The 20,057-nt window shown below is 35.4% G+C and overlaps 1 protein-coding gene across 1 annotated transcript in view; it reads left to right on the top strand.

The window, feature by feature from the left end:
* LRP1B (LDL receptor related protein 1B) overlaps window positions 1-20,057 on the top strand; it is a 699,724-nt gene that overhangs the window by 668,251 nt on the left and 11,416 nt on the right. Inside the window, exons 84-86 of the mRNA XM_069861579.1 lie at window positions 3,178-3,339; window positions 8,057-8,231; window positions 8,845-8,949. Coding sequence (XP_069717680.1) covers window positions 3,178-3,339; window positions 8,057-8,231; window positions 8,845-8,949 — 442 coding nt within the window. The remainder of the gene's footprint in view (window positions 1-3,177; window positions 3,340-8,056; window positions 8,232-8,844; window positions 8,950-20,057) is intronic.

Below are 20,057 nucleotides of genomic sequence, written 5' to 3'. Positions count from 1 at the left end.
TAACTCTAGCCCTGAAACTTTTCTGTGCATGAGATTGCCGTGCAGTGTTTGTTAGTTAGGATATGTGACATCTTGGTTAATTTGACTATTTCCTTTGCAAGCATAAATCAATATTCTGGGTCTGTAATACAAAAGCTTATGGCATTGTTTGTCATTGTTTAATGCTGCAATTTTGTTAAACTGGTCTTAGAACCATTGTGCATCAGAAATAATTTATGAGAATAAGGAAGATTAGAATGATATTATTAGTATTATTCTAGGTGCCAACAGGCTCTGTATAAATGGACTATTAACATTACTAAAATTGATGTTAAATTGAGTGAAAAAAATAGGGTTTAGGCTCTGCTGGATTAAATTTTCATGTAACTGTCAGCAGTTTGGTGTATTTATAAGTCTACATTAGCAAAGAATAGAAGAATCTTTTCTAGAAACTGGGAAAATATCATTGCCCCATTATTTTAAAAAACAGGGAAATATTAATAACAAAAAGTGATTTCAGGCCTCTAGATCTATGTTCAATCACTATTTTATTCCAATATTTTATTGAAACACTGATTCAGATAATGGATTATGTGACAATCCCCCCAGCTTAGGGGGAGAAATTTGAATACAAGTCTATACATGGGGAAAAACAAAATGAGTCTTTGCTAACATCTGAGTTCAACATCTTTGATTTAATGTTTAGATCACAGGGGACAGATATGAATAACCAGGCTGATGCATATTAAACTAGTTGCTATTTTTAAGTCAATGGTTTTGTTCCTTCTGTACTCATTAGAGGAAGAGACTAACTGATCTCATGGCCTTTAGGATGATTTGCAAAACACTTTAAATTAGCATAGCTTAAAATAGAAAATATAGAAAATAATTTTGTGAGGGGTTTCATGTAAGAAGATTAAGAAGTAAGTGAAGGAAAAGGGGTAAATAAATCATTCTGGATGAATCAGAGTAGAAAAAAATTAGGACACTCCACTTTGCATTGAAAAATTCTACAACATATATAATATTAAATTATTACATAGTATTAAAATAAAGGCAAACCAGAAGAACATTAGAATTATGGGTTTATGGAATATTTAGTTTAATGTACATTATTTTAATGAGACAGCCAACTGAATAGAGTGGGGGGGGTGGGGAGGAAGGAAGGGTTGCACATTTTGGAGTTTTAAGTGCAGCTGTGGTAAAACACATCAGGAGACAAATATGAATGTAGTTGTGGATACCTACATCAGACATTGTAATAAACTGAGGAAACAGTGAATGAGACAAAGGACAACAAGGAAGAGACCTGGTTTTAATGCATCAGTAAATTAGGCAATGGTAAGGGTTTCCTAGTAGATCAGTATGAAGATAAGAGATAATAATTGTGGAAAAGTAACACTTAGATGCTATTTCTCTGTACATTTTAAACCAAATCAGGCCCAAGTCAAGCATAATTGTTCTTTTGTGCTCGCTAACCAACCCCTTCATGAAGTAGTATTGCTTATATGTAAGAAGTTTGTTTCTGCCTTATGACATTTTGTGAAGTTTTTCAAGTGTAAATGCAGGGATAACTGGAATTTCTCCGTGTCCCTGACTTTCTCTGATCTTCTTCGGATTGCACAGTCATATCGTTATCCAGATTGAGCTGTCAGTAATGAAAAGTCATAGGATAATTTTCCTGTTTATACCTGTAATCCCAGTCCAAAGGCTTTCGACGTCACAGACAATACATTATGCGGTTAACTTGCTGATTTGATTGACTTTTATGCTTTTACTACACACGAGGCCCTGTTCTGTCACAGGCAAGGGCTACATATCAAGATGTGAATTAGTTTTACACAGCCCATTAGTTACCTTCCTTTTCCAAATTTGCTATAGCCACTGATATTGGTGTTCCCATTCAAGACTAGACATATTGCTTTTCCTACCTTAATTCTTAGACTTGTTAAAATTCATGTTAACATTTATGTAAAGCGCGTGTGTTATTTCAAGGCACTCCTTTTGTTCTGCCTGATACCTACTTTATGACTATTGCTAGCCCATGTAGAATCCCGTACTTGGAGATACAGTATTTCTGTGACTTTACTCAAAGAGATGAGTCTTTGACTGTCAGCTGTTTCTTCCTCTGCAGTGACTCATTTAAATTCTTGATTGTATTTGCCAGCAGGTTGGATTCCTTATGATTTCAATGAAGACCAACCTGTCTGCCCATTTATTGCAGAACTGTCCTCAAATCCTGATTCATCATCTCTTTACTTTGCCTTATCGGGTCATTTACTTGAAGAGAAGATCACAAATGAGATAGAAAAGCAAAGCAGGAGATGGAAAAACATTTACGGGAATTTTGTCTTAAAGATAAACCTTAAGAAAAAAGTCAGGAAAAATGTGGAAGACTTTACTAAAACAGTGGAATTTTAACAAAGCTATAAATCCATTAGACATGAGGTTTAGATAAGGAAAAAAACGGGAAATTTTAAAAAAGGAAGAATCATAGTATAAAAATGCATTAGTGTTTAAACACTATCTCAGTAGAACAGAATCATAGAATAGTTCCCTCACCTAGTCCAACCTCCTTGCAATGAGCAGGGGCATCTTCAACCAGACTGGTTTGCTCAGAGCCTTGTCCAACCTGACCTATGGGAAGGTTAGGGTTAAAAAGCACACACAGTTATTTGTGTTTTAGTAAAAATTGTTAGCTGAAGTTGGCTATGAGCACATTCATGAATATTTGTGTATTCATGTGATTATATGTAAAGGTTTGTAGTTTTAACAATAATACAGTGTCTTCTGAGGAGGAACCAATGTTGATAATAAAAGTATTTTTCCTCTGCAACTGGAGGAACCCAGCCTGGCAGGATGATGCGAAGTGCTTAGTCATGTCTTGAATTCCTACTTAAGACCATCTTTTGCAATATTGTCCAAATAAAGAATCAAGGACCACACGTGTACAAGTGTCAAATGCAAAGATGCCAGTTTTGAGGTGTCAATATGTTACAGTGCTAACTTTGTTTGTAAAAAATTATTAATTCAAGCAATATTTGCAAAGGCATCTTTTATTAGTGTCTGGAGACATGTAGTTGGGCTCATACATTTAAATTTGCTACTGTTACGCTCTGCATCAGTCTTTAAATTGCTGATTATTATTTTACTGTTTGTTTATCTTTATTATAAAATAGTTTTCTTTGGTTTGAATAGGGAGGCCTACCTGCAACTGTGCGCTGGGTTTTACCGGACCAAACTGCAACCAGACGGTCTGTGATCGGTTTTGCCAAAACGGAGGGACCTGCAGTGTCACTGCTGGGAATCAGCCCTTTTGCAACTGCTTGCCTGAGTATACAGGAGACAGATGTCAGTATTGTAAGTAATCTTCATGAACTCTTAAATCTCTACAATAGTTTAACGTGATTTGAGTGATTTTTCTATGACACGTTTTGGTAAACTTAGCTCCAAAATTATTCGTGTTGCTAAGGGAATGGAATCGGATGTATTCAAGTGATCTTTGAACATCTCTCTGCAATATCAATTTATGTTCACAGCCAAAGAATGAGGTTTTTAAAGAATGATTTGTTTGAGTATTTTCATGAATGATTATGTACAATGGAGCTGTGCAAGACAGCTGACTTTGTCGGTAGAAATAACCGTCAAACTTTTCTACTCCAGCTTCTCATATTTGTTATCTTATGCTGATAGAATACCTAAACATAATGAAATAACACAGTTGGTTAAAGAATTTCTCTGATACCCCTTTTCTTTGCAGACCAACATGTGTGTCTTGAACTGCTACCTTACCTTTTGGTTTTATTTCTAACCCCAGTAAGCAATATATCCACAACTGCTTTGAGTTTCACGCCTCTTTATTCCTTTATCTCATTCTAAGATCACCTCGAGTATGATCTCTGCTCCCTCCTGGTATTGAAAATCAGAATTTCTAAGTATTACTCGTGTTTAATTCTCAGGACTTAGGTTCATTCCTCTGGATCTGAAGTTCTCCATAGTTTTTCATTCCGCTGACCCATCAGTCTCTTCTCACTGAGACACTGTTTTCAAAGGTTTCCAAGCCTTTAGAAAGGCTCTTCTCACTTTTTAGAACTTTCCCTAAATTTTTCTTCTTTTACAGCAGAAAGGGAAAAGAAGATTATCAACCAATAGGCTTTCTATTATTTTATTTATCTTTCTTTTCTTTCCATACTTCCTTTTAGAATTGTCAGTTTTTCACTGACTCAAGGCATATAATCTTCCTTGGTTTTTTTGAGCTGGGGAGCCCAGAAGTGGACACAGGGCTCCAGATGCAGCTTCACTTGGGCAGAGTACACGGGGAGGAGAACCTCCCTTGACCTGCTGACGAACACTCTGTCATCGTGCTCATTATAGAATAAAGCATTAAATGTGAAAGCCATCATCTCATTTATACACAACTCAGTGAATTTGATGAAGTTGGCTAGATTTAAAAAAAATGGAAGGGATATTAGCTGTTATAAAGGACTGCTTTAGAATTATCTTCAAGATACAAGAAGTATTTAGTTTCAGTGAAAGGTCTGTCAAACAAGGCAAGGGTTAGTTATGTATCTTAAATAGGATTTTTACTGAAGTAAACTGAATGTATTTCCAGTTGGGAGACTATGAAATAAATTGAAACCTTTTGAATGGAAAAAAAGCAGTAATTGTGATTCCTCTCCCACTTGGTATTAAACAAACTGCATGGATCCACAAATTACTATCTGCAAACACAATTGGGTATTTTAAAACAGTATAGTACATAAATCATGCACAGACAGACACACAGATTAAGAAAAAATATTTACTTAAGGCTTACCCAAAACCAAACAAATTGTTTCTAGATGAATGCTTCTGCAAACATCTTTTTTTTTTTTTTTAATTAATTTAAATGTAAATTTAGGGGCAGTTTTTAAACAGTGCTTATTATCTGATTTGGATTGTCTGCTGACACTTTGGAAAAATGCCACAATGCAGAGACTCGAACCCATTATAAAATATAAAATAAAATTAAGCTTTTGTTTATTTAAATGTTAGTATTATTAGGGAAAATAATTTTTATGGTATTTTAGAGGGGGTTTTTTTGTGGTCAAGAACAGTTTATGAAATTATACAGGTTTACAGTTAATAATTTGCATTTAAATTCATATCTGTGGGATGTTTTATTTATTCACATATATGTATGATTTTTTGTGTTATTTATCACATTCACTTTGTATGCATGTTGGAATATATTAATATAGCTTTGTTGTAAAGATTGGTTGACTCTATGACATCTTTTTCAGTCTTTCTTTGATGTGATTGAAACTATTTCATATGCAAAGGATGATGCATAAAGGTGCATAGGTATTTTACTCATGTTCCCAAGCTGAAAATATTATTAGTACTTTTTATGGCAGGGAGAAGACATTTACTTGCAGTATTGCCAGATTGCAGAGACCTTATTTTCCTCATACTTATCGTCTCAAATTAACCAATGCAGAGTTTCTCCTGTGATTAGTTCACATAAGGGCTAATAACCAAAATGTGTGCTCCGTGTCAAGGCACTGGCACTACTGAAATACATTTAAGTGAATGAATTTACATAGAATTCTACTAACGTTGTGCATGTTATTAGATTCACATGGCTTTGATGTATTTGAATATAACCCCCTATTTTAAATTCCTGAAATATGACATACGGACTAGTTAAAGTTCATTTCTTGTCTCATTTAAGGTCTAAACAACCTAAAAAATAGAAAACGTTTTCATGCAGTTACGATCATTCAAAGTGGTTATAGTGATCTCACAAGCTGTTACTTTCCCTGGAACTGAAATTCCTTTCTTTGAGAGGAGGGGGAGAGGAAAGACTTTTTTCAGTATCATTTCAGTCCAAATGTAGCACACAGATTTTAGATAGATAGAAGATTAAAGATGCTTGTGACTACAATCAATACTGAAACCAAATAATTGGTTTAGGACACAAAATTCCTCTGCCTAGGTTTTGAGGGGTCTTTTCCCTCCTAATGTAGATGGAAACATTTCCCCCTTGCAATGCTTTTTTCATAGAATGTCTCTCAATATTAGCTTTCAAACTACGGTAGTTTTTGTTCAAGGAACAGCCCCCATGCCACAAATTACCATTCTGTACCTTGAATTGGGGACTGGCAAACAATGAACTACTTCATTTAGTGTCTTTTAAGCCTCTCTGGTTGCTCAGTAGATGCTTCCACATGCAGATGAGTCTAAAGCTTGCCTATATAGGTGGAGACATACAATGGATAATCAAACAGAAATAACTCTTCCAGTAATCGAGTCCAGAAAAAAGCAACAAAGCTGGTGAGGGGGCTGGAGAGCAGGTCTTACGAGGAGCGGCTGAGAGAGCTGAGGGTGTTTAGCCTGGAGAAGAGGAGGCTGAGGGGAGACCTCATTGCTCTCTACAACTACCTGAAAGGAGGTTGTGGAGAGGAGGGTGCTGGGCTCTTCTCCCAAGTGACAGGGGACAGGACGAGAGGGAATGGCCTCAAGCTCCGCCAGGGGAGGTTTAGGCTGGACATTAGGAAAAAATTCTTCACAGAAAGGGTCATCGGGCGCTGGAACAGGCTGCCCAGGGAGGGGGTTGAGTCACCTTCTCTGGAGGTGTTTAAGGCACGGGTGGACAAGGTGCTAAGGGGCATGGTTTAGTGTTTGATAGGAATGGTTGGACTCGATGATCCGGTGGGTCTCTTCCAACCTGGTTATTCTATGATTCTAATCCAGCAGACCTGCTTTGTCCTTTAGCAGAGCTCTTCCAGCGTGATGAGTACCAGTGGCATCGCAGTCAGTGCTGACTTCTCTAAGAGAGAAAAAAATAAGCACAGAGAAGCATGAGCAGAACGTGTTTACCACTTCATGGGACACCCTCACAAACCATCCATCTTGAATACACTCAGTAAAATTTATACATTTTAGTGGTCTCCGCTTTGCTGCTTACAACGTGCCCCCAGTCAAATGGTAGCTTGAGTGTTTACATTTCTAGACTCAATGTTCAACCTGCAATTCAGCCAAGGTTTCATTCTGTAGTGAACAGCTTGATAATACTCCACTTCTCACTGCTACTGACCCATAATTCAAAATTCATGTATTATTTAGTTTTGACAGAAAGGTAATATTTTATCAATATGGACCAGTTTAAGCTATTAGAGATATATAGTTCAGAATCGATGTATCTTACATATATATTACTTCATCTGTCCATCAGGATCACCACCAAAAGCTCAGTACAACATATTGCCTGCACAGAACTGAAGAAAAATAGACTTTGAAAGATTTGGCCCATTTAAGGAGCTTAAATTATATGTTTTTTTAAGTTGTTATTACAACATAAACAGAAATTAATCAAAATCCTAAGATGTCAGTATCTTGTAGCTCTGGAAGTCCCTTCAGTCAGGCAAATAGTTTTCTTTTAAAAGGATATAAAAAAATCAAGGCAGTTACTGGTGCTTCTAAAGAGTTAAAGAATTCATTGCTTGAAATCTCAATCCTGCTGACAGTTAAGCAGTTAAATAAGATAATGGGGTCTTGCACAGTCGATAAAGATAAGCGTGTGTGTCGGGGTTTCATACAGCTTATGGATTATGTCTTCATAGATCATTATTAGAACTTCATGAAATTGTAATATGTGGATAAATGAAAATAAAACTTAATTATTTCAAAATACTGTTTCCATTTTCATTTAGCATAATACTGCTAAAGCTAATGTGAACATAGCAAAACATTTTTATTCAGCCAATGTCCCATTAAATACATTAACATTACTCTGCTTTCCTCATCATAGTTTTTATATTATGTGGGATGATGTCATAAGTGGTTAGACATCTAGGAAGAAGAAAAAAAAAATCTCTTATTAGTCTACCTTTCTATTTCACTTCTCAAGATTACATGGTTAATATGATTTGTATCTGTGTATGGGGTGTTCTTGATTCTTGTAGTTGCCAATGAGGCACCAGCTGCATTTATAAATTTGGTTTTAATACCTTTTAAAACATAGAAAAGGAAGCTATTATTTGTTATATGATAATCCTTAATGTCTCTTAATAATTAGCTTTCATGTTGATTGCAGATGTCTGCCACCATTATTGTGTGAATTCTGAATCCTGTACGATTTCTGACGATGGGAGTGTAGAATGTGTCTGTCCAGTACGATTTGAAGGTCCAAAATGTGAAGTGGACAAGTGTAAGAGATGTCATGGGGGGCAGTGCATAATAAGCAAGGACAGTAATGACATAGTATGCAAGTAAGTGTGTGTAGAGGGAGTGATTGTGTTCAAAATCATATGTTTAGTAGCAATTAGATTGTATTATCCTTTAAATATCTCACACAGTGGCTAGCCCTTGGGCCAGTCACATCACAACAGTTCCTTTGCATGGCTCCTGCCCACACAAAAGCCACTGGCTCCTGCCTTTCTAAACCAATTTTTGGAGCACTCCTCACTGAGGAAAGTGTAATTTAGCAGGAGACTGAGTGAGTCTTCACTTGCAAAACTTGGAAAACTGGAAAAATGTAAATACTTATTAAAGTTAATACTTGAGTTGAAATTTTTCATTCTGCAATGTCTGTGACAGTGCTAGAGACATACGGTATACTAATTAAAGCATGTGCAGTAAGACGTGCTGCTATATTGCTGAGTTTATTATTGCTATATTGCAATAGTTTATTATAATAAAAGGAAAAATTAAAAATATTTTGTGTAATAAGCTCGCTGCCTGTCCTACCTTTTCAAAATGGAAATCTAGAGTTCTTGAAATCAGTAGAGTTTATATATCATGAAATCAATTTTCTAATAGATAATTATACAAGAGATTTAATAAAAAACTGATTGCTATTTCTTTTTTTTTTACCTGTGACAGTTGCACTAATGGAAAGATTGCCTCTACCTGTCAGTTATGTGATGGCTACTGCTACAACGGTGGTACATGTCAACTGGACCCAGAGACAAATATCCCTGTCTGTCTGTGAGTATCCTGCATTGTGTAGATCATTAAAATAACTGTCTGCCAACAAAAAATAAAACAATTGTGTGTGTGTCTGTATTCTTGATCTCTCCGGGGTGTATAATGTGCTGATTGCAATTGTGACTTAATAGTACTTAAAGCTGAAAAAGGGTAGATTTAGAGTAGATCTTAGGAAGAATTTTTTTTCTTGGAGGATGGTGAGGCACAAGCACAGGTTGCCCAGAGAAGTCATGGCTGCCCCATCCCTGGAGGTGTTCAAGGTCGGGTTGGTTGAGGCTTTGAGCAGCCTGATACAGTGGGAGGTGTCCCTGCGCATGGCAGGGGGGTGGAACTGGGTGGTCTTTAAGGTCCCTTCCAACCCAAATCATTCTATGATTCTATAATACTTTTTCTAGCTATTTCTGTAACCTGATGATTTGTCTACCGTTTTGCAATATGAGTATTAGAAGGTATAACTAAAATGTATATTGTCAGTACGTATAGATACAGAGATATATCTTCAATGACTTCTAATAGTTTCAGGCCAGATCTCAAGCCCACTTAGGGATTTGTTCTGGAACGGAATCCAGAGATACAGGATTGTCATCTGCCTTGCTCTCAAAGGTGGATTAAGTCTTTTCTCCAATAACCATGGTCAGAGGTGGGGGCTGTACAGTCCTATAAGGAACCTGATGGCTGGAGAATAGGAAGAGTCAGCATTTTTTCCTTTATGGGTCTGAGGATATGCTTGTCTAGCTCTTGTTTCTGCCCTAACCTTCACACTGCCACAGCAGTTTGGATTTTCTGTGGTGAGATTGTTCTCTCGCTTCTGCACCATTGTTGAGAGAATAATTTAGGATGCTTTTCTAAAGCCCAGACATGAAATATCAAAGGAAAAGTGATTTTGTATTCTGGATGGTGAAGGTAAAGTCTTAAGAGGTAGGAAAGCCTACATTTCTAGTACTTTCTTGAGAGCTATGGCATATCTTCCTTCTCAGTTGCTAAATATAAAATACAAAGGTAGTTATTGTAGCAAGATTTTTTCTTTCCTGCTCTCAGTTACGCTGAGCTACTTAGTCATACTCCGTTTTTTTTTTACGTTTGCCTAAAAAATTATCTGATCTTTTCTGCACTGCAGAAAAGCTTCATTATGGAATAGTCTTTCACTTCTGGAAGACAATCTGGAGGTCAGAGCATCCTCCAGGAACATATAAGGTATTGGAAGAGAGATTTGGACTCAAGTGTCTTGTTTCCAGGGTGATGTAAGTTATTGTCCAAAGGGATCTGGCATTACAACTTTGCAGCCATCCCTTTATTTCGTTGGTGTGTATGAGGTAGGTGATCTTAAAGAGAGTACCTGTTGTATTCAGACTGTTGAGGTGGTTAAGAGAGAAACACCTAGTTTTTATAGTCTGAGCAGTGTAAGAGACGGACCAACTCCTTGTGAGAGCTCAAGCATTTCTGAATATGCGAAGGGACAAAACTGTATTTACTGTGCTGTTGAAAAGGAGGTGTCGATAGATGTCTGCAGCTCTGGGGTTAGACACAGTGGAATGCAGTCCTATCCTTACTTAGCTGAAAATGCTTGAAATGCCTATGTATCTTTCATAATTATTTTGATCTGGCCCTTTTTACTTGTTATTTGTATCTCCTTACATGCCTTTAGCTGACTAGAGAGTCATAAATCTCAGCAAAAGAAAATATCACATCTGTAATATGTAAGGCTCAAAAAGGATCACTAAGTCTGGTTATTCATTTGCTCAAACACCTAGAACGTCTATTCTGGAAGCCTGTGAATCTTCCTTTCTTTTTCCTTCTAAAACTGGTTTATTCTTTTTCAAGTTTGTATGGAACATCATAGCATCTGAAGGAAAACAAGTTTCATACATTAATTTGTGTGTAGATTTGCAATACATAAGTGCTGCAATGTACACCAACACTGTTAACAATGCTAATAAAATAGTCATGAACATTTTTAATACCATTGCAATCTGAATCAATACAAATGTATAGTACACTTGACAATAATACTTCGTTAAGAATGTCAAATACCTGATCCCATCAGTTAGTAGTGGTCCGTTGTTTTAAAAGGGTTTGATCAATGCGTATAAGCAAACTTTTCAGTATAGTCAGATTGGGTCTTCCATGAAAAGAGTATTAATTTTGTTATCTGTGGGTGTGAGCCAGTGTATGTGTGCGTGTCTTGCCATCATTATATATAATGCATTTAAAATCTATTCAGCAAAAGGCAGAATATTTATATAGGTCTATTTTACTGAAATTCTGCAGATGCTCTGTGGGGTTTAAAAGTCAGCGCTGTGACCAGAAAGTGAACCCTTGTGATTACTACTGTCAGAATGAGGGAATTTGCACTTTAACCGCGTTTAATGAACCAAGATGCAAGTAGGTTTAACCTTCCACTTAATGCTGCACATTCTGTGACATCATTTCAGGCCACAGTTCATTGGTTCAAGTCATGCACATTCACGTACATTTCACAGTATATATTTAATCTGGGGGCTCATTTCTATAATATACACTTACCCTTTGATAGTTGCACTGATGAGTATATTTAAACATAGTTTTGGAGTACCTATATCATTGGAGGAAGAAATCAAGAGCTTTATTTTTAATAAGTGAATTGAAAATACTGAAAATGCCACTTGGATTTTATTGTTCATATTTTGAGATATTTTAGCTAGTTAACCCTACGTAGCATAAAGTTTAGCAAACAGTGACATTGCACATATTCTATAGTCCAAAACTGACTTCCTAATTCTTACCTACACAGGGAAAGGAACAGAACAGCTATTTAGGTACCACCTCAGGAGTTAAGCTCGTATTCATAAGTCTCATTGTTAACTTTATAAAAATAATGCTGTAACATAGAAATCATGAAACAAAAATATTTGAGCTACATTGTAACTTTAACTTCTGATTAAAAAGAATGTATATAATACATACATTTGTATGCTGTGTTACTCTGAAGGATTTTAGGTGTTTTTCTCAAAGAGAAATTTTTAATCCTTATCAGGGAAAGAAACAATGTTAGTCTTTGACAATGCTGTAAGGCAGACATGCACAGAGATATGAAATACCAGTCAGATGAATATAGCTTTACTCTACAACAGTGGTGCAAAAGGCAGAACTGAAATTGTGAGCCAAAGACCTAGATTTGGAATAAAATACGAAGCTCCGACAGCTTTAATCTTATCTAAATGTATGGTTTATGAAAACATAACATGCTGTGGGGATGTCATTTGCTTGTCTGGTGGGTAGCGATGACAGTAGCTAGGTATGGTGAATGACCTAATTTTTTTGAAAGTTATGGTTACAGTTCGTTTGTCAGTACTCTTAAGCAATTAAATTCTATGATTTGAGTTTCCATAAATCCATTGGAAAGTAGATTAGTCTTCTAACTACCCCTTCTTAAGCTTTGAAGAGTATGGAGTAGGTCTGTTGATCAGTGTTTGTGTGGGACATGATTGCTTGGAAGAGCTTTTATCTCTGTCATACATAAAAACGTTATTCGCTTCCTCACATTCTGAATATATGCTGGTTAATTCAGCTGGTTATATTCAGAATATATTGTTAGGTTAAATATTTTTTGCCTCCAACCTACATGTCTGGCCATGCTATGTAGGATATCTGATGCTCATCTCTGAAACACGCTTAGATAAGGGCTAACATTTTCTTAACTAGTCTCCAATTTGTGGGTGGTGATTTTTTAGAAGAAATAGGAAATGACTGGGTTTATTGTGATGCAGCAGGAACTCCTCTCACTCTCACAGCCAGATCAGTTGAGAATGCAAACTTTATATATAATCAAGCCCCTATTATCATTCAGTAAAGACAATACAGAATAAGACTTATCTGTTCTAAAAGGTAATCCTAAAGTCATAATTATATAGAGGAACTATAAGATGTAAGAACATACTCTCCTTTTACCAACCTCTACTGTTAAGGTATATTTTTTTATTATATTTTCCTCTCTCAATTTTTTTTAAACTTGAATGCATTAAATATAAGCTCACATTGGAAACAGAATTAGTGCTTCTCACCTAGCCAGCTTAGGAATGAATTAAGGCCTCAATGTGTGACATATAAGCCAACAAAAAAGGAAGTTTTTGTGACGCTGGTCTTCAGTTTCATTAAATTCTCTTTAAGCTTTGTAAAATGTACAGAATATATTGTGGTTTCTCTTTGGATTTAAGATCCTATACAATGTAGATTTTTAATTTGTGGCATTATTTTTAGTTATATAAAGAACATTTTTCCCTCCTCCCCACCTCCACTATTGTAATTCTTGCTCAGTAACAAAGGTTGTAAAGTATTTAATATCAGAATGTTAAAATTTTAGATACTGATCTTTTCTGAAAGATGTACACTGATAGCATCTTTTAATGAAGTATTATCTTAGATATAATTGCTGTCTTTTTAGCATTTCACATATTGAGTTTTTTACATATATCTTTAGTACTACTCAATAATAGTTTAGGAGCGTGTGATGTGTGTAACACTGGAAGCATATGAGATGTTTTGGAATTGCTTCAGTAACTTCACAAATTCATTCAAAACAGAATAAGCAGGAGATCAGATTCAGATAGAATATAATCAAGAAATGTTTTTTCTATTTGTTTCCCAAACTGTCAGTTCCATCTGTTCTGTCAGTCTGTTTTTTGCATTAATAATTACCTTTATTTGCCACTCTGTTTCCTTCTCACTAATTGTCTAACTGCATGTACCTTCATGCAAGAGAAGCAAGGTTTAGGGAGAGGTTATATCTTGTATAACAAAGAAGAGATTTAGAAAAAATTAAGGCATTCAATTACACAAGATTGCCATTGGTTGTTACATAGGCAGTGCTCTATCAGTTTCTGGAGTACAGAGTTCTTTCATAACTTCCTCATAACTATAGGTTGCTATAATTCCATCTTTTTTTACTACTATTATAATTTTCAGTTGCACATAAATATGGTCTGTTTGTATTATTATGATTCTTACTAACATCTGCAAATAAATGAGATAACATCCTAACCCCCTTACACTGGGCATCGTAGAATTATCGTCAAGTATATTTCTGTTATGAGTTTACAATCAAAACCAGTAAAAGATATAAATAATGTTGACCTTTATCTAAAACCAACTACGTTGAAAGACAGGTTTAAAGTGCTCTAATGAGCTTTTGAGCAATGCTGGATGACTGTGGTTGAGGACTTTAAGATGAAACAAGATTGTTTTTATGCTGGCTAATTAAGAGGATAGTAATTTATTGCTTCTTAGGTTATTTTCTGTATAGATGTGTGTGCAATTCTGTGTGTCTACAGTCCCAGAGTCTCCGTTTCCTAGGTGTCATCAGAAACAGAGAGAAAAATTCAGAGGACAATGTACAACATTAAATTAGTTGCCTGTGGCTAAATGTGTTAACTGTTCAGAAGGCTTCAGGTTGTACATGTTATATTTCTACATTGGAACAAACATCATTTCTTCTGTAATGAAGAATAAGTCATACTACATCATTTAATTGCTTGCAGTAAGCAGGTGCATGACTTAGAGAGCAAATTAGATAAAGAAATCAGTGCTCTTTCAGTGGCCTTTCTGATTAATTAAAAGTCACGTACCATACAGGAGCTTGAAAGAATGCAAAACTTTGGTAGCAGAAGAAACTGAAAAGTGAAGGGCAGAGAAAGAATAAATTACTTACTTTCTAAACTGGGAATTTTGGCTGAGTTAAAGACAATAGTGAGCAAATGGGGAGAGAACAAGTTGTGAAATTTATTAATAGTTAGAACAAGAACTTGGAAGTGGAGATGTGGTTAAGTTATAAAAAAAACTCCAAAAAACCCAAACAAAAAAAAAAACAAACCAAAACTGTAGAGCAAAATGAACAGGGGAGATGTTTTTGCCAGCTTTAATTCCAATAGGTTTTATGGAGACACTGTGTGTATGTCTGTATCTATGTGTACACGCATGTATGCACACGAGCACCACAGAAATTAGAAAGAAAAGAGTGCATTCCTCTTGATGGAAGAATTTCCTTCCAGCTCATATTCCTGTGATGTAAAACCTATCTCTTTATATTCCTTTTGTGTTCTAAAATCTTCAAATGTGAACAGTTTTTATGTAAGTATAAATATGGCTTGTACAAATGCTGTTGAGTACGTGCAAATTTGTAAGTAAATGTAAAATTTGTAACTATGGCAGACCTCTGGTCTTAAAAAGCTGAAGGTACATCCACAGTCCAGGTGTGGACAGGAAGGAGACCGCATCATGTAATCACCTGACTGGCATTTGCTGAAAGTTGAGTAGTAAAAGCTACTGCAGCGTAGAACAATTGCATCTTTGAGAAGAGTGCCAAAGGGTAGAAGGCTATTGTGAACACAACAGGCAGTATAAGGCACAGAACAGAAAAGTTTATCAAGTAACTTGCAAGAAATATTTTTAATGAGCTACCCAATTATTATTACAACAGGCCTTTTGTAGTATTATACTAGTTCTCTGAGAGCTTGCTCTTTCAGCTAAAAATACTTTTTGTTATAAATGTCTTGGATTTGAACATAATCAGCAGGTTATAACTTTATATTATGGAAGATCTTTCACTTTGTATTGCAAACTAGTATTAGTTCAAGAATTAAATGCAAACAGATATATGAAGAGTGGTTGTTCAAGGAAGAGATAAAAAGATCTTGTAAAAGAGGAGTATGTGTATTTTCATTGAGCATTTACTAGCTGAGCTGTACTCCAGATACATTTTGTCCATGAGTTTAAAATCATTTGGATAAAATCTGTATTCTGGCAGCTGCTTTACATCACTACTTACTTTGCCTCTACGAGAAGGAGAGGAAAAATGTGATTGGTCATATGCCTATTGATCCAGTCATTTCTCATTCTTTTCCCATTTATACCACCTCAATCTATTCTTTTCCTTTTGCTTTGTTGCTCAGTGTAATTTCAGCCACAGTAGTAGTCATCTAGACATGCTTAATTTTCGTGTTAACTCTGTGTTAATAACACTAATATTTGGACAGCCCATGTGCACGTATTACTAATAGCATGTGTTTTAAAGACCCTCAATTACTTCTTTTTCCTATCTTGGGATGATAAAGATTGAGTTGCTTGTTCCTTTGCAGAGAACACTATGCACCAGCTGTGAATGATGATTTGTATACAGTAATGTCATGCACAAGTCACATTTTATTTTTTCATGTATGTTATTACTACGTTTAAGATTCTTTGGGTTCCTCAAAATTAACTTTCTGTTGTTATGCCTGCTTTTGGATTATGCAGTTTTCTTAATTTATTGGATTGCAAGTAATCTATATTTCATTTTCAAGTAATGTTGTAAAGTTTGTATCCCTTAGCTTCTACATTGAATCCCTTCACTTTGTTTTCCTTATAAAGAAACCAAGTGATGCTCTCTAGATGAAAGAACAAAAATGTGGTCTATTCTTGCATATAATATTAAGGAGAAATTATTATTTGAAATCAATTAAACCCTACAATATAGGAGACAGTATAAGATGTGCTGTTGAACAAAGCTTGTGTGGGTTTTTGGCCTTTCATTTTTATGAAAGCTCTTTGTATCCTTAAGAGTTTACCTGTGGGTACAATTCCATAGTGTCAACTCCCAGTATGGAGAAAGCAAATTTTCAAAAGCATTGCTAAATTTATTATAACAAATAGTTTAGAGATCTAGATTACTGCAAGGATCTTTTCATCCTACATCATCCTACAGAGTTTGGGGGAGAAAAGAGATGATTTTTATTTCCATTTTTCAGGTAGTAAATAACTATAATCCAGATGTCCTTTTTTCTCATCTAATGTATAGTTTTAATATCAATGATAAGACAGGTTCCAGTGAAATTTAATGTAAGTGTTATTAAAATAATGAGGTTAGATACTTTAATTAATGTTTTACTACACGTTACTATCTATGTTGTGATTAAATGAAAAACAAAGTTAAATGATTACATTGTATAATGAAAAATATCAGTTATAGGTAAGAAACATTTTCTATTCCTCTTCCACTTCTATTTTGTAATGACTGTCTCACAGATTCTGTTATACTTCTAGACTAATCTTTCAGTGCTACTTTCTGTCTTTTTTTTTTTATATATATATATATACACTGGTATATTGAGTTGGAGAGCAGTTGCCTACAAGAGCACTTTTAACTGCATATTATGCCTGCTATATAATATTTTTATGACAATGCCTGCGGCACAAAAAAAAGATTAAAATGGGGAAAAAAAATAAAAAAATGCACATTGCCACCAAATTATCCTTTTTACTAGATTTTCTATTTGTTCAGACATTTCATAGTCAAGTGGCTCCTTTCGGTCAAGTGTCCGTGTAATTGAGTTTAGAGCATTTCAGTGTACTGACCTGTAAGGGTTATAAAAAAAAAAGTGGAACGAGACATTTTCTCTCATGAGCACATTCTGTAACAGCCACGTGGTCAACCTCTGGAATGTAAATATCTTAACACTAAATATTCCTCATTACAAGTTGGACACCTTTATAATTGTAAAGTATTTTAGACATCTCTCTCCTGTAATGCTGTTTCCTTGAAATAAATAATTCCTATCACATAGGCACTCTGTTTCTCAGGACACATATTTCTTAAGCAGTCATCTCATTCTCAGTGTAGAAATAAATTGTAACTGGGAGTGCTGTAGCATAGTTTTGTTAATGACCTTCGTAGCAGACCACCTACAACCTTTGTTTATTATTTTGGCTTTCAGTTTTTATATTGGTGTTCTCTTTGATGTTGGTGCTCTTTGATCTGTTCACGAATTCTACTGGGAACTGGAGATTTGCACCGTAAGATATTTACTGTAGCACCTTGCACCACTCAATGGTTGGACTCAATGATCCAGTGTGTTTCTTCCAACCTGGTTATTCTATGATTCTATGATTCTATAACTGACTCCAGCCTGTCCTTCACTGTCAAGTTTCCCATCTGTTTCCATCTGTGTTTATATATAAACTCAGATCAGGCATTATCACAGACTGTCTTCACAGTTCTCAGTAATATGAATGCCTTCAATGAAGCCAGTGTCTTCATGCAGTTCTACTTCATTATTGCCTTTTTGTTTGCCCTTACTGCCAATGTACTGTCTCTGGCTGTACAACTGTTGGCAATGCTACGGAACAAAAGCTCCTGGTACCAAATGGTTTGGAGAGGTACAAAATACTGTCCATCAAATTGAAGCAGAAGTTAGTTCTCATGATAGGCGCTGAGCAGTCTAAGTTTAAACGTCCTAATAGCAAAAAATGTTATTAATAAGAACAGTTTTTGTCTACAGCATGATCTTTCTCATGTTCTGACATGAATAGTTGCCTATGTCCCAGTCCCATCATTATTCATGTGCCTGCTCATGGCTAATATTCTGTGTCAAATTCCCTTCTGGACAACATACTTTCCCCCTGGGCTTTATTTCTTTTTCTATTCTGTCTGCCCAAGACAAGACTTTACAAGCTTGCTGGACCATAAAAGGCAATCATTTTACCTCTGAACACAGAAGGGCATGACTGCTATCCTGCCAGCTTCAAGTCCCACCAAAGTTTATTGGAGACAGCAAGCATCTGGGAAAAAAAGAAAATGAGGTGGCAACTGGCTATCATATTTTTATAAGATTTTTATCAAATGCCTCAAGTGTTTCAATATTGCTGACTTTTACAATTAAGATCCCGAGATAAATAGAGAACTGCTAATACCCTTACCTTCAGTTGTTTCTCCTTTTACTACGTACATAACTGTAGAATTTCTTTCTTTACCAGCTGTCATGGTGTCATATCTGCTGTAAGATTTTAAAGAGCATATTTGTACATTATACGCTATTTTCTCATAAGCTTATACTTACATAGTGATTCTTTTGTTGGTCTCACTATCTTATAAAGGAAGATTTATAGTAATGATTCTTTTAAACAGCAGAAGCTTTAAAAGCCTTCAATATAAGGATTTGGGTACAAAGTTAAGATATGTCTAACTCTCAAGGAAATCTTTCCCTTTCAATAGTGTAGTATTAAATGAAAATTATCTCTCATAACAAGCTTTAATCACATAAGCTGAATCCCCAACAGCAATGATGCAAAGCTTCCAGTAAGAAATATAGACTTTATTTCATGGTTGTCATATGCCAACAGTTTGGATCCCAGTAGGATATTCTAAGTATTAAGATTGATGGTATTTCTCTACAAGAATGGAGATACTTATTTTGCAACTGTCTGTTGAATAGTGATCTTTTGAAAAAACAAGTTTCTTGACTAGTATCTTAGCAAGGTAGGCTGTCAGTCCAATTCCCATTTGATATAATTGATAAAGAAATCTGTAAAAAATGGAGCAGATACATCTTTTAAAATAATAAAATCATGTGTCCCATGCAACTTAGAGTGGGCTAGAGTATGGTAAGCAGGAGGTGAAATGTCAGTTGGGTTCAGTTTTAAAATATATCATTGTGAACCTTAATATGTGTGTTTGATTAGTAATTGGTGGTTCCTTTGCAGTGAGGAAATTTAAGTGTGTATTCACCATGTTTATTAAGTAAGCAAACTTGTTTCAATAAGCATGAACTTCTCAATTATAACGCAGTTTATCTAATGTGTGAAAACTTTTGGATCAACTACCAATTAATAAACATATTTTTTTAAAGAATATCTGTGCTTTACCTTTGTAGAGTTTGAGTTAAGCACCTTCATAATATATCCTACAAAAATTGAAATTAGGTTCCCACAAAAAGTTCAAACTTAGTATCAAACTCAGTAAAGAGACTTGTCTGAATGTCAGATTGTTCTGGAACATTCTAAGCAGCAAAGAGAGAAACCAGCCATTCTTCTGCAGTATCTGCAAGGACAAAACGAGAATGAAAAGCATCACCAGGAAACGTGACTAGGTCTCTTCTGAAAGAATTTGGCAATTTTTTGTCTGGAATATTTTGTACCTTTCCAAACCTTTTTGCTATTATAGGACCGGGTCAGCCATTAAACATTTTCACCTCTAAACACTAGAAATTCTTAAATCACGTAGCAGTAGTTCTTAGAACTGCATACAAGCTAATGCTCTGTTGCATTTTCCAAAAGATAACCCAGGTTTAAATTCATAAATAATTCAAGAATACTTAGCAAAA

This window comes from Phaenicophaeus curvirostris, chromosome 7 (assembly GCF_032191515.1).
Source record: "Phaenicophaeus curvirostris isolate KB17595 chromosome 7, BPBGC_Pcur_1.0, whole genome shotgun sequence".
Taxonomy (NCBI): Eukaryota; Metazoa; Chordata; class Aves; order Cuculiformes; family Cuculidae; genus Phaenicophaeus; species Phaenicophaeus curvirostris.
The sequence above is the reverse complement of the archived record's forward strand: the minus strand, read 5'-3'. Positions and strand labels throughout refer to the sequence as shown.